The following is a 14718-nucleotide window of genomic DNA, read 5'->3' on the forward strand; positions in this document are numbered from 1 at the left end:
CAGATATATTTATATCACATCAACATGCTAGCTTGGAAGGGGAAATCTCAATTTCCAACTTTCCAAGCACATCAGAGAGGTGTGTGTGTGTGCACGAGGAAAGAAATATGATTTATTCATTCCAATTTATGATTATCCATGATCATGTTATTTATGCAGAAAGCAGAACCCCTCTCTGCATAGTCACATTTTTTATACGGTGCCCTAGACTAATATTGTCACCCTGGGTAATTTTTTTTATATATAAATATATAAATTGTCTTTATTGTTTAAACTTTTGATCTTTTGTTAAAAAAAAAAATTCACAAAAATACTCTGCTCTCATGGATACCAAAATATTGCAAACAAAACACAGGATTAAAAATATCTTTGTTAAATATAGGTGTGCAACAATTATTGACACCCCTATGAATTCATATGAGAAAAATATATTTGAAGTATAATAACCCATTGATATTTAAAATTTTTTTTAGTATATCTGGGTGACAAGGAACAGGAAATTGTTGAACCACGACTTTTTGTTTCACAGGGGTATAAGGGGTATATGTGACACATAGGCCAAATTCCCTTAGTCATTCATAACAATAGGTAAGGCCAAGGAATATAGCTGTGATGTGCGGCAAAAGGTGGTGAGCTTCACAAAATGGGAAGTGGCTATAAGAAAATAGCACAAGCATTGAAAATGCCCATTTTCACCATCAGGGCAACTAAGAAATTAAAAAATGAAATCTATACTGTCTCAACGCACTCTGAAGAGTATGGTTCAAGTGGCCAAAAAATCTTCAAGGATCACAGCTGGAGAACTGCAGAAGTTAGTTGCATCTTGGGGTCAGAAAGTCTCCAAAACTACAAGCCAAAGTCTCCTACATCACCACAAGATATTTGGAAGGGTTTCAAGAAAAAAAGCCTCTACTCTCATCCAAAATCAAACTCAAGCATCTTCAGTTTGCCAGACACTACTGAAACTTCAAATGGGATCGGGTTCTATGGTCAGACGAAACCAAAATAAAGCTTTTTGGCAATAAACACCAGGTGCTTTTGGTGCATACAGAGAGGTAGCCATATGGAAAAGTACCTCATGCCCATGGTTTCATGTTGGTTTTTCATGGTGTTTTTCTGCCAGAGGACCTGGACATTTTGATAGGATACATGGCATCATGGACTCTATAAAATATCAACAGATATTAAATGAAAACCTGACTGCCTCTGCAAGAAAGCTTAAAATGGGCCATGGTTGGATCTTCCAGCAGGACAATGATCCAAAACATACATCAAAATCAACACAAAAATGGTTTACAAAATCAAGGTCCTGCCATGGCCACCCCAGTCCCCTGACTTGAAACCCATAGACAACCTGTGGGGTGAACTGAAGAGGAGAGTCCACCAGCATGGACCTTGAAATTTGAATGATCTGGAGAGATTCTGTATGGAGGAATGGTCTCAGATCCCTTGCCATGTATTCACCAACCTTATCAGGCATTATAGAAGAAGACTCAGAGGTGTTATCTTGGCAAAGAGAGGCAGCACAAAGTATTGACTAAAAGGGTTACAATAATTGTTGCACACCTATATTTAACAAAGACTTTTTTTTTTATAGTTTTCTTTGCAATTGTTTACAGATTATTTTTTTGAACAAAATATAAGGGTGCCAATATTAGTGGAGGGCACTGTATATATAATTTCCGAAAGTGTGTCTTCTATCCAAGACACGTAAAGGCAGCCAACTCCTGCTTGTGCTGCATCTCAGGGTATCCTAACACACTCAGAGGAAAACGCTATTTGCTTTCTTCCTCGTATATGAGCTTACGTCTTCCCACGATTGCCTAGTGTTGCTGAGATTGACAGGAGAGAGAGAGAGTATACCATCCCTCCCACCCAGAGAACATGTTGTGCTCCAATCTTGCTCCCTAGGCTCCCATCCACAGATGGATGTGGCATCATTGTGAATCGAACTTGTGATCTCCAGACAATAGGGCGAATGCGTTTCACAGGAGAGGGCTTAAATTATTCGAGGCTCAAGTTCTAATTTAATGGCTTTGTTAATAAAGTCTTTTTAATAACCACATCCTCATAAAACACACAGCAGAAAACATGCATACTGCAGCGTTTTGGGTGTAACAAAATATATTGAACTGTGTGTGTACGTGCGTGTTACCCAAGCTGAATGTCCCATTGCTCCTGGTAACCGTGCTGATGATGTGAATCTCTTTGAACAGTGCCACCCCAAGAGGGGCTTGGAGCTCAGCAGCAGGTATTGTTACATGCTCTGTGCCTGTGATGCTGATCTGTGGCTCGCTGGGCACCAGCACCATCACCAATGCCTTTATGTCTACGATGGAGATACACTTGTCCTCACCGAAACATCTGCACCACACAGACACAAAAAGAAACCCTCGTTGAAGACTTGCATTTGAGAGCAATGGTAAAATGGCCAGTTACAATGCTCTATGCTCATTGGTGAGAAGGTGTCGATTCTTTTTCTATAACGAAGCACTTACTGAATGGTAGTGGATACATGCAGTGTGCGCAGGCCTGGAGTAGGGAACTGCCTCGAGTTAATGTAGGAGACCTTTGCCATGGCTGTATTAATGTTCTCCAGATCATCAGTTTCCATCACTAGCACTGACTGGGCTGGGTTAAAGTGGAACTGAATTAGAGAGAAACAACGAAAGAGGGAGAATGTGTTCAAAGATTTATGCTTGTGTGAATGAGCTGATTTGTTTATGGTTATGTGTGCACCTTGATGCCTTTCCCCAGGCTCTCCAGCGAGTTGATGTCCAGACCCTCCTTGCAGGCCTGTAAACAGGAGATGACCTTCTGAGTCTCGATCTTCCCAGGACGGATAGTGAGTCCCGAGAGACTTCCGCGGAAGTACTGTGTGAAGCGCGGAGTCATCACCTCTCCTCCTGCCAGGTAGTCACAACATGGTCAACAAAAACCAAGCGTACTGAACAAGTGCAATAGCTGTCTCCACCTGCATTAAGAGCTACTGAATGTGTGGGGGAAAAGCCTGTCTCTTTCTTCAATCTGCTGACACTAGCATTCGGAGACTCTCCTAATCTGTCCTCTCCTGGCCCACTGACCATTTTTCTGACAGATATTACTATTTGATTGTTATCTGAGCCCAGGAAAACTGTAAGGGAACACTTGAGTTCTCATTTGTGACAGAAAAGGACAGTCTACTATATCGGTTATGAAATAGTAGCATTTTTTTTCTAGACGAGGATAAAAATTAATACCCAGCTCCTAACACACTATTTGAGTAATTGGATTAAAAAGAAGTAAATTTCCCAGCCATGTCTGTTTGACTGCAGCACATTAGCAGTTGCATGATGAAATGCTTACGGAATCGGCGAGTCTTAGCAGTAGTAAACGTAAAGGACTGTTTGTATTAATCTTATTTATAGCTATTTATACCACAGCATCACTGAATTCTCAAATCTGGTTGGTCAGAAGGTGTTTATTTTTTTCCTAACACCATCTCTGACTGTAATACCGTCTATAATTACAATCACAGTTTTATATTAAGGTGCTCGTTCTAGTAAGTTACTGTTTCTAGAAAAACTACTTACGCAAGACTTGAACTATCGACACTCCACATAAACAAATGGAAATTGAATTGATTATTTCATTGATAATTTTCCTGTAATAGCACATTCCCATGTGTTTTATTCCTTGTGCTTTCTTTCAGACCATATAGAGTAGAACGCATGACTTTTTTGAACAGTGATAAGGACCTCAATTGGCCAACCTTGAAAATTCAGTTAACAGCTTATGCTGTACAGGAAGTTGTTGACTGCTTAAGCAATCTCATATGCTAACAGTCTGAAAGGTTCTATATTGTGGCTTAGTGGAGCTCAGACAAAATCTGCTGAGGTGCACTAGTGAGTGAACCGTTCGATTCCTTTGTATCCTGTTTTGGGGATCGCAATAATCACCACCAGAGGCAAAATAGAAAGAAAAACAGATGAGTGCTGAGAGCCTCATTTCAGAATACTGAAGCTAATTGGGCAAATTAATTTTTTGTGCTTTTGATGGTTTGTAGCCGCTGGCTGTTAAACAAAAAAAGAGAAGAAAAAATAAAAAGAAAAAAGTACCATGCTTCCAGTAGCCAAAATGGTGTTACTCTATTGGTATTCTAGCTAGGACTACTAATACATTTCATGCCTCTAACAAAAATGTCTATAATTCTACATTCTACTCTTAAATTCACTTTTAAATGGTTATAGAAGTTATACTTTTTGCTGATCTAAGCAAAAAAAAAAAACCTGTCTGTCCTCATTTCCCTCACCTTGCCAACAGGCACCAACTGTCAGCTGCATGTCAATCTGCGAGGGGTGAATGGGCCAATCGTCTGTTACTAGGTAGGGATCATAGGTCACTCCATCAACAAAAAGGGTAACAGCAGGAAACTCCACGTTGATCACGTAGTAGTGCCACTCTTTATCACAGATCTGTGTGGAGAAAGAAAAGTTTTTTTTTCCATGTGAGTAAGCTCTTAACATTTGCCTAAAAGAAGTGGCCTTATATTAATATTATGCAATGACAGATAAGGCTTTCCTTGCATGACAATGTACAGCTAATCATGCATCATGTTACTCCCACAAATGAAAATCCTCCCTAACTAGTTCAGATTGGCATTTAATTAAAATGGCTACTGTATTTAGTAATGAGACATTCTGGGAAAATGAAACTCCACTATTTTGTCAAATGCTCTTAAGTTCCTAGAAGGAAAGAAGTCAGAAAGCTCAGCTTGATTTTTCATTTTGCATTCTGCTTGCCTGGTAAAGATAGCTATATTTTGTAATCAGAAAAGCTGGCAATTGTTCAAAATGTAGAAAAACAATCCCATGTTCACTTCTCCTTCCCGTTTACTGGATTACATCTGTGCCGCAGAAACACAAAAACATTTGGAAAAAATATTGTCTGCTCACGCTCCGAACTCAGATGATTTATCTGTACACGGCCAAAAGCTGCAGTGTAAGATAAAATTACTTTTAGTTTGCTACTTCCAGTTAGTGGCTTTACTCTAGGGATGCAACCGATGACATAATTTGGAGCAGATAACATGTTATAAACATATACAAATACAAATAGGAGGTAAAATATTGTTAAAAAAAAAAAAATATCCACAAACATACATAGGCCATTTGGTTGAGACTAGAGTAGTGCATCGTGATTTGGCTCCCACAGGACTATTGAGCAGGAGGTGTTTTTTTTTCAAGAGGTCACGACCATGCGGTCAGATATGACGCACACGGGACACAGAAAACCCACATTCATTAGCACTGTGGCACTGCACAATGCATTTGCAGTAGGGCTGCACGATTATGGCCAAAATGATAATCCCGATTATTTTGATCAATATTGAGATCTTAATTATTTATGAGGATTATTCATTGATTTTAGTGAAAAAACATATTTTTATTGCACTTTCACACTTAAATTTCTTTAATAATAATTACAAAAATTTAGGAGCACAGTTTTTTTTTTTTTTTTAGAGATGGCAACATTAATGTGCCACAATATAATGCACAAGTAGGCATGAGAAAACTTGAGCTTGTCAATTATGACAGAATTTAGGAACATAGTGTGAACATAGTGTGAGCCATGACAAATTAATTTACCTTCTGATAAACTAAATTTAATATTTTCAGTTCATTTTACAGACTGTATGCAAAAAACACTGTTAACCAGTTCCACCTTGTAAACAAATACAATAAACCTCAATGTTCGGCCTTTGAAGTCTGCTCCTCTTAAATATATTTAAAGCTACACTATTAGACATTTTCCACTGTCATGGTTCTGGGCTGGAGCCAGTTCTTGAACCGCTCTGTGTATATTGTGTATGTATCTGAATAATCTCATATAGGATGTGATTGGGTGAGTTAATTTAACAGGCAGATGCAAAGCGCTTTAGTTTAATGGTGTTCATTACTGATGCTCAGGATTTTTACAGCCGATACCGATCCAGATACCAATCTTTTTTTGTTTAAGCTTTAATCAGGAGGTCTATAATCATGGTCACTGTTAATTGAATTAAAATAATAGCAATGAGAAATACTGTTCGTTAATTAATAAATAAACAAGCATAACATATTTATTTTTAAATATCTTAAACAATAGTCCTAATTAAAAGTAGACTAACACAAGCATGATCCATATTAGGAAAAAGGCTAACAGCCTTCTAAGGAAATAGCGAACTAAGCTTAATGTCAAATTGATATTAAATGCAACCCATAGTAATTAAACATTATTTCATTTCTCATTTTATTTATATTTTATGAAGTTATTATAATATCTATTTTTTATATTAAATGATTTATTTATAACTAAGTACATTTTCTGTCTTTACATTTTATTAGTTTTCTGTTTGTTTGTTTATCAGTTGTTCCTTTTAGATCGGTTCCCCAGTACAGTGTTGCCATGTCTGCTGATAATAATTCTTTATGGGGATTAAATCAAAACATGGAAACTGGAGTTGACTTTTCTGGTGATATCTGGTAACCTTAAGTTTAAATGAAGTGAATACGCTATGTATTTGAGTTACTGAAGAGCGTGAAGGAGAGCAGCAACGTACTCCTTCTGAATAGCTGCTAATCTTGATTATTCAATAATTCCTTATCAATCATAAAGAAGATTGAATTAAATCCACCTTGTAGCGTTAGCATTATTATTAATTTACTCAGCCCAACATGTCTCTACACAAGCAGGTGTAAGTTCAGGTCATTTTGCGGGATCAATAAAAGATGGCGCCTTGTGAGATTGGGAAGTTGAGAGAAGCAGATGATGTTCAGTGTTACTCTTGTCATCATAATGGCTTCTTTGCAGTATTTACACACTTGTTCGGTTGACTGAGATGATGAAAAGCATTGTGAAAGTAACTGTTGCGCGGTGTAGATGCATTTTGGACTTCCTGTAGTTTTTATTCCGATTGTATTATGCAACTCCGAACAGGTTACTCGCACCGGTGCAAATAAATATTTATTCACAGTTGCACAAAGTACTTTTCAGTACAAACGCGAGTGAAATGGTCGCACTGTAGAGCCCTGAGTTTATCTGCAATGCTTTTTCCTGTATGGCGTGATGAGGTTTAATGTCCGACAACCTCTGTAGTGCCATTTAGCATCATGTTAATGTCCTGATTTCCCCTCGCGCGAGTGCTGGAACTCGAAGCGAAGCTAGCAGCTCAAGCACTAAAATGTATAATAAATATATATATGATATTAAGAACATAGACTATATGCCAAATGTTTGTGGACAGGTGACCATCACACCCCCTCCGTTTCCGGGTTTTGGCACTACAAAATGGGGTCATCCCCGCACCACTCTATGGTGATTGGCTGCAAATTTAGGAAGCACTTGATTTGATCTGCAGCGGAGTTTTCTATGAGTGGAAGACGAACTTTAAACGGCAATATCGCACTCGATCATGTTCATTTAATCATGGGCAGTCAAAATTGTAATCGCGATCGATATTCGATTAATTGTGCAGCCCTAATTTGCAGCATCCTTAGTATTTGCCTGCTCAAGGTTGCACTGGTTTAAATCAGGCTACTAGTTTGGTTATATTTTAAGAATTACTTAAATGGTTAGAAAATATTGCAGACAGGTACGAACAAAAAATAATAACTGCCCCAACAGGATTAAAAAAATCCCTCTTTGCACATCTCTAGTGCAATTATGATGTATCTGAGGTTGAGGAAGTGTTAGAGCCAGAATTCAACAACATGCTGGTAGTGCGGACAGTGCTGAGAATTTTTTTCTAGTGATTTCCAGTTTTTTTCTCCCTTGCTGGAAAGGTTAGTGGTAAGGTTCATATTTAATTCAAACAAACAAAACTACTATTGTTTAGACCACAACCACTTCAGTTTTAAATCCAGATGCAGATAGGTCATTGCATTACACACCTATTGTACTCATATTCTGTCATTCTTTTAATTCATCTTTCTCATTTGTAAGTCGCTTTGGATAAAAGCGTCTGCTAAGTGAATAAATGTAAATGCAAACATTTATTATGGTAGGCCACACCTTCCCACCTCAGCATTCAACTAAACGCCATCAACCTGGAATTAGACACACAGCAGATAAACCTGGTCAACATTCACCAATTGAATTCAGTGGACCTGAGGGGATTTACTGAGGGGGTAAAATGTCCATGAGAAAAACAAAGGGTATGAAATAATCATCCTCGTTTTCACTCTGAAAGGGAGAGTTGTTGATTGCTTTCAGGGTTCAGACTAGGCTGATCATTGGAGCATGAGATTGGCTGAGTGTTTCTAAGTGCCTGGAGATTTACGAACCTGTAATAGGCCAGACTTGAGCTTCTTGGGGGTAAACAATCATTTGAGGCTATCCCCACAGTGAACCCCCTGCCACCCCTTCCCTCTTATTTCCTGACTCATCAACCTATCATGTTGAGCTACATAATGTACACAGTTTGTAGACAAAAAGTGTTCCTTTTGAAAGGAAGATCGCTCAGCATATGATGGGACTTTGGAAACTATTCAACAGCTGCTCAATTAAGAACTAACTTCAGCAAGAGTTTAGAATTTGCTTTTTTGATAAAATGCTTAGCAGGACTAGAACAGGTTTTCACATTGCTAATTCCTGCACAAGAATGAACAGAGGAAAGGAGAAACAAACAACTAAAGCCAAGAATTTTCTCTCAGTATGAACAGGCTTTCCAGCCATGCACATTATACAAAAAAGATGAAACAAAGACTAAATCTCTAAACACAAAAGACATATACAATACTAGGATCCAGGTGCACCCATTATCTGTTTGAACTATCCTCTGTTGGAATTTATCTGTCCATTCACAAATGAGATGCTTGTACAGAGCAAGAATCACCTAGTTGATGGAACTCCTACCAAATGGTATGCATGGCACACTTTCACACAGAAACAGTTTTCATCCCAGTAGACTTGAAGTTCATCCAGTTCTAGAGTGCTAAATACAAGACATATCATTCCTCTCCCCCACAACAGCACTGACAGTGAGTGGAGCAAAATCATAGCGACTTCCCTCTCTACACTGAGCACTGGCAGATAAATGATTCAGGAATTCTTGATACATTACTGGCATTGACGTCCATGCCACAAGCTGGTTCAGTATGTGACCTGATCCCAAGAATACCAAATCAGTGCTCTAGGGAGTTGGGCTTATTTATTCCCATGCTTCCCAAAACACATCTATGTGCTGGTCTGTCTGATACAAACATGTTCTAGTAAGAGATCACTGAAAATCAGGCCTTAATTTATTCAAGACATTGCACCTTTTTTTTTTTATTAACTCTCCACTCACCCAGATGTAGATCTGAAACACTTTCATATTCAGAGCAGTTCCTGATTTAATTAAATTTGCAGTTAGCATAGTTACCATTATTTAAACTTGTTTTTTAGTTACTGAACTGTAGATGAACCACTTTCCTTTTAAGGGGGTACTCACACTTTGCTGCCTTTGTACAGTGCCCAAGCACAATTGTCCCCATTTCCCCACTCCCTCGCTGGCATTCACATTGCACTTAACGTTCCGGGCCTGAACACACTTACATCATTACGATGCTGCTTTTTGTTTTGAAGAAAACAGGAAGAAAGGTGCTCTCGCACAGCACAATGGATTCACGGTTACCGATCACCCTATATGCATACCATGCCAGAGTCCAACTGAACTATGCCCAAGCCCACCTCTTCAAGCGGGCCTGGGCACGGTATGGAGCGATCACACTAGTCAAACGACTGGACTTTGGGGTTCGAACGTGCTCGAGCACGGTACAGAACGCCTAGTGTGAGTACACCCTAAGTGACCAGCCACTTAGGTTGTCTACAGCATGATAACTTATGAAAACAACCCTGATACTAGAATTCTGCACTGCATTGATTCATTCTTCAGTAACCACTTAATCTGGTGAATCCAGAGCATATCCTACTGTGCTGGGTGCAAGGCAGTCGAATTCAACCAAAATGGGATGCAGGGCAACTTTCACACACACAATTACACCCTCCTTTGTACTAACCTAAAATAAAATCCAAACAACTGTTTTAATTGTTTACTCTGACAAATCCAATGGCACGTATGGTCTGATTTTTCATCGCTTGCCCACTCAGAACTTTTACTTTACACCCAATTAGGAATTAGTTCCCATTTACACTGTGACTTGCAAAATGGAAGAAACATGTAGAAGCATGGTTTCATCTTATCCTGTCGCATATGATCTTTTATTAAAAGTGTACAGAGACATTACAAAGATATGCCTTATATTTAAGGCATATTTTAAATTATATAAAAATATATAATTTTTGTGCAGGAATGAACATGATTGGATACTATGTTTGATGTTTAAATGTAACTGGCCTATTATTATATCAGTAATATTAAGAATATAGACTATATGGCCAAATGTTTGTGGACAGGTGACCATCACACCCATCATCCATTATACCCATGTTGCCACAATGTTGGAAGGACACAGTGGTATAGAATGTCTTTGCATGCTGTAAAATTACTATTTCCTTTCACTGGAACTAAGAGGCCCAAACCTGTTCCACCATGATGATGCCCCTGTGCACAAAGGAAGCTCCATGAAGTCATGGTTTAACAAGGTTGATGAAGGTGGAAGAACTCGAGTGACCTACACAAAGCCCTGACCTCAACCCTACTGAACACTTTTGAGATGAACTGTTACTCTGACTGAACCCCAGACCTCCTCGCCCAACATCAGTGCCTGACCTCACTAATGCTCTTGTGGCTGAAGGAACACAAAAGTCTAGTGGAAAGCCTTCCCAGAAGGGTGTACATATGGGTATGATATGTGAGGTGTCCACAAAGGTTTGGCCATACAGTGTAGTCAAAATGACATTTAAAGCAAAGCAAAGGTTTATCAAAATAATAGAATACATTTTTTACTTTGCAACAGAACTAATAAAAATGCCTAAACTCCCACGCAAGACAAATTACAAGCGAGATGAATGACTTGTCACTTGCTAGTGTGAACATAGGGTGAGAACACTCCTACCACTCATGCAGGAAGTAGATGGAATGATGGGAGATGGAATGTTTTTGTGATTACTTCCCCCATGACATTCTCGTCAGGTACCCACATCACTCTCACCCAACTCCAGGCATGAAGCAGTGAGAGATATGGCAGTGATTAAATTTGCAAAAGCATGGGGAGGTGAAGGTGGAACAATATCTCAATATCTCATGTGAGGTCATCGGTGTATGAGAGGAAACCATCTTTCCAACACTTCACATCCACATTAAAGGGACCACAGTGCAAAGGCAGTTCATAACATCCACTTTACTGGAAAAGGCCATTCATGCACATGAAAGCACCAACACACACTTGTGTACTTGCACACAAACACTTGGCTTAGCTTACTCTCAGCATGGCTCTGCCAAGCACTTCGGCCAGCCATGACAAAGCCATCATTTCAGACTCCCTCCTCCAGGAAATGCATTGTGTGATCAGAAAGAGCTGTTCTGATTCAGCACACAATATATTGGCTGGGTTCTCAAATAATCCCTACACTAGGCTTCTAGTGAAGAATGACAGAAAACTAAGTTTCTCTTTTTTTGTCAGAAAAGCTGTAGGCAAAGCGAAGCTCCTGTGGTACAACAGAGGATGGGAATGGTACATCGTGGATGGATATTTAATATTGTTGCAGGTGTTAGTAGCTCTCTGCATTGCTGGAAAGGGGGTAGAAGAATTAATGTTATCCTTTTTCATGCTTTCCTTTTTTCACTTGCTTTTCTCTTACCCTGTTTCCAGCAGCTTCTTTATAATTTTGTATTGTGATTATGATTTAGTCTCTTTTTGAGAATTTTTGTTGACACTATTATTTTAGTGAAAATTATGAATTTTAACTGCTGCTGCTCTAATGCAGCGTCGCCTTGGCTGTGCTATTCGCTCTGCAATGGAAGAGTCGAAATTGTAATAGCAGTTTGCAACTGGTGAAGTTGTGTAAAACATTACTGGAGCACTAATTAGCTCACCTTTTTAGAGCAAGTGCTTGCGCTGTGAGCATTGTGAAAAACGCACGTCTCATCTCTTCTGGTTTGCAGTATTCCTACACATGACATGCCATGTCATTTTCCCCTTTCAGTTTTCACTCTTATTAGTGGAGTTGCTTAAAATTCCCAGTTAGTCTAAAATATTTTGTTGATTGGCTAGCTTAATGTTACTGGTAAATAGCCTTTTCTTTACCTCACATAAACAAAGTTAGCTAACTAACAAGCAGGTATAAACTTGACAGCTAGCGATATTGAAAGTAATTTACCACAAAGTCATATCGTAGCTACGTAACTCAAAGTTTCTGATGTACTTTGAATAATGTCTAGTATTTATCTTAGTCTAATAAAAGTCTAGTTTTATATATGAATAAGGCATTTGGTCTCCTCCACTGACCATAACAATGCTTGCGAGAGGCCCAGGGATTGGTTCTTTGGAGATCTCCTGGGCTTGAAAACAGCTTTCATACTTTGCCAGAAGTACAGATTGGAGTACATTTATATATATATATATATATATATATATATATATATATATATATATATATATATATATATATATATATATATATATATATATTTTTTTTTAAAAGGCAGTCTAAAAATGATAATAACAGTGTATACCCCTCAATTCAATCTGTAAAGGGATATACAAAATTTCCTTAAACGAAACAACATCTTGGGTGAGAAGATTTTGCTAGTGCAAATAAAACATTTGAACTAATTTGCTTTTCCACATAAGTTCTCATCTATATTAGCTGTTCATAGCAGTTTCAGCAACTTCCCTGAGCAGTTGTACCCAATGATGTATAATACTCACCCTGAATGAATTAATTTGACATTCAGCATCAAAACATTATAGCAAACGCATCTTTGGCAAAACAAACAAACTAAAGTAACAACACTTCAGTAGAGGTCTAATCATTACCTGCCCATTACTGGGCAGGCTCAAGCCTACTTAGCTTCAGTGGGAAACCAGGTGAGAGCTGCACGGAGATATGGCTCTGGTTTTGAGCCAGACTTAGAGCTTATTTCTGTGATAACTTTGCATACACTGACTTGTATGTTTCAAAATCAAACATAAGTGGGTCAAGAGCTTCAATTAATGTTCACAACAAACAAAAATCAGAAGGGGAGAAAGTGATCTCAGTGACTTTACTGTGGAATGGTTGTTGGTGTCAGATGGGCTGGTTTGAATATTACAGAAATTGTGGATCTCCTGGGATTTTCATGCTCAACAGTCTATAGAGCTTACACAGAATGATGAGGTAAATCAAACAAAAAAACATCTAGTGGGCAGAAATTCCTTGTTTATGAGAGAGGTCAGAAGAGAATGGCTAGGCTGATTCAAGTTGACAGGAAGGCTGTGGTAACTCAATCACTCTCTTCAACCGTGGTGAGCAGAAAAGCATCTCAGAACATACAACACGTCAAACCTTGAAGCAGATGGACTACAACAGCAGAAAACCACTACCACTACGAGTTCTATTCCTGTCAGCCATAAACAAGAATTTGAGGCCACAGTGGGCACAGGCTCACCAAAACTGGACAGTTGAGGTAGGAGAAAAAGACGAAGCAAAGGTTTTCCAGTCTTCAACACATGTTTAGCAGGTTAAGGTTTCTCTAAAAGTATGCACTGTGAAATTAACCCTTACCAGCAGAGTATACACTGATCGGCCATAACATTAAAACCACCTGTGTAATATTGTATAGATTCTCCTTGTGCTGTAAAAACAGCTCTGACTGTCTGACTTTCCATTAGTCAAGTAAACGCATGGACTTCACAAGACCTCTGAAAGTGTGCTGTGGTATCTGGTACCAAAACGTTAGCAGCGGATCCTTCAAGTCCTGTAAGGTGCGAGGTGGGGCCTTCATGGATCGGACTTGTTTGTCCAGAACATCCCACACATGCTCAATCTGATTGAGATCTGGGGAATTTGGAGGCCAAGTCAACACCTTGAACTCAAACCATTCCTGAACATCTTGTGAGGCCAACAGTTGAGCAGGGCACATTATCCTGCTGAAAGATGCCACTGCCATTAGGGAATACTGTTGCTATGAAGGAACGTATTTAGTCTGCAACAATGTTTAAGTAGGTAGTACGTGTTAAAGTAATATACACATGAATGCCAGGACCCAAAGTTTCCCAGCAGAAGATTGCCCAGAGCATCACACTTCCTCCGCCAGCTTCCCTTCTTTCAATAGTGTACCAGGGAGATCACATTCTGGTGATCTCTTCCCTAGGTAAGCAACACTTCATTCCTTCCTTCTCCCCCTCTCAGAGACTGATGTCTCAATACTCCTCCTCTCTAGCCATCCAACAATCTGTCCTCTTGACCCTATCCCTTCTCACCTTCTTCAGTCCATCTCTCCCACACTATTACCTGCATTCACACACATCTTTAACACATCCCTCTCTACTGGCACATACCCTACCTCATTTAAGCAGGCCCGGGTTACCCCACTGCTTAAAAAACCATCACTTAACCCTGTTGGAGTTGACAACTACAGACCTGTTTCCCTCCTCCCTTTTCTTTCCAAAACTCTTGAAAGAGACGTTTTTAATCAACTCTCCAATTTTCTCACACAGAACAACCTCCTGGACACCAAGCAGTCTGGCTTCAAGAGCAACCACTCCACGGAGACTGCTCTGCTTTCCGTCACTGAAGCCTTACGACTAGCAAGAGCAACCTCTAGATCATCTG

General features: G+C 39.2%; 1 protein-coding gene across 1 annotated transcript in view; it reads right to left on the reverse strand.

The window, feature by feature from the left end:
- clstn2a (calsyntenin 2a) overlaps window positions 1-14718 on the reverse strand; it is a 99522-nt gene that overhangs the window by 8090 nt on the left and 76714 nt on the right. Inside the window, exons 9-12 of the mRNA XM_017472791.3 lie at window positions 4292-4454; window positions 2740-2906; window positions 2499-2647; window positions 2156-2364 (exon numbers count right to left, since the gene is read on the reverse strand). Of these exons, the coding sequence (XP_017328280.1) occupies window positions 2156-2364; window positions 2499-2647; window positions 2740-2906; window positions 4292-4454 (688 nt within the window). The remainder of the gene's footprint in view (window positions 1-2155; window positions 2365-2498; window positions 2648-2739; window positions 2907-4291; window positions 4455-14718) is intronic.

The sequence above is a fragment of the Ictalurus punctatus genome, chromosome 7 (assembly GCF_001660625.3).
Source record: "Ictalurus punctatus breed USDA103 chromosome 7, Coco_2.0, whole genome shotgun sequence".
NCBI classification, from domain to species: domain Eukaryota; kingdom Metazoa; phylum Chordata; class Actinopteri; order Siluriformes; family Ictaluridae; genus Ictalurus; species Ictalurus punctatus.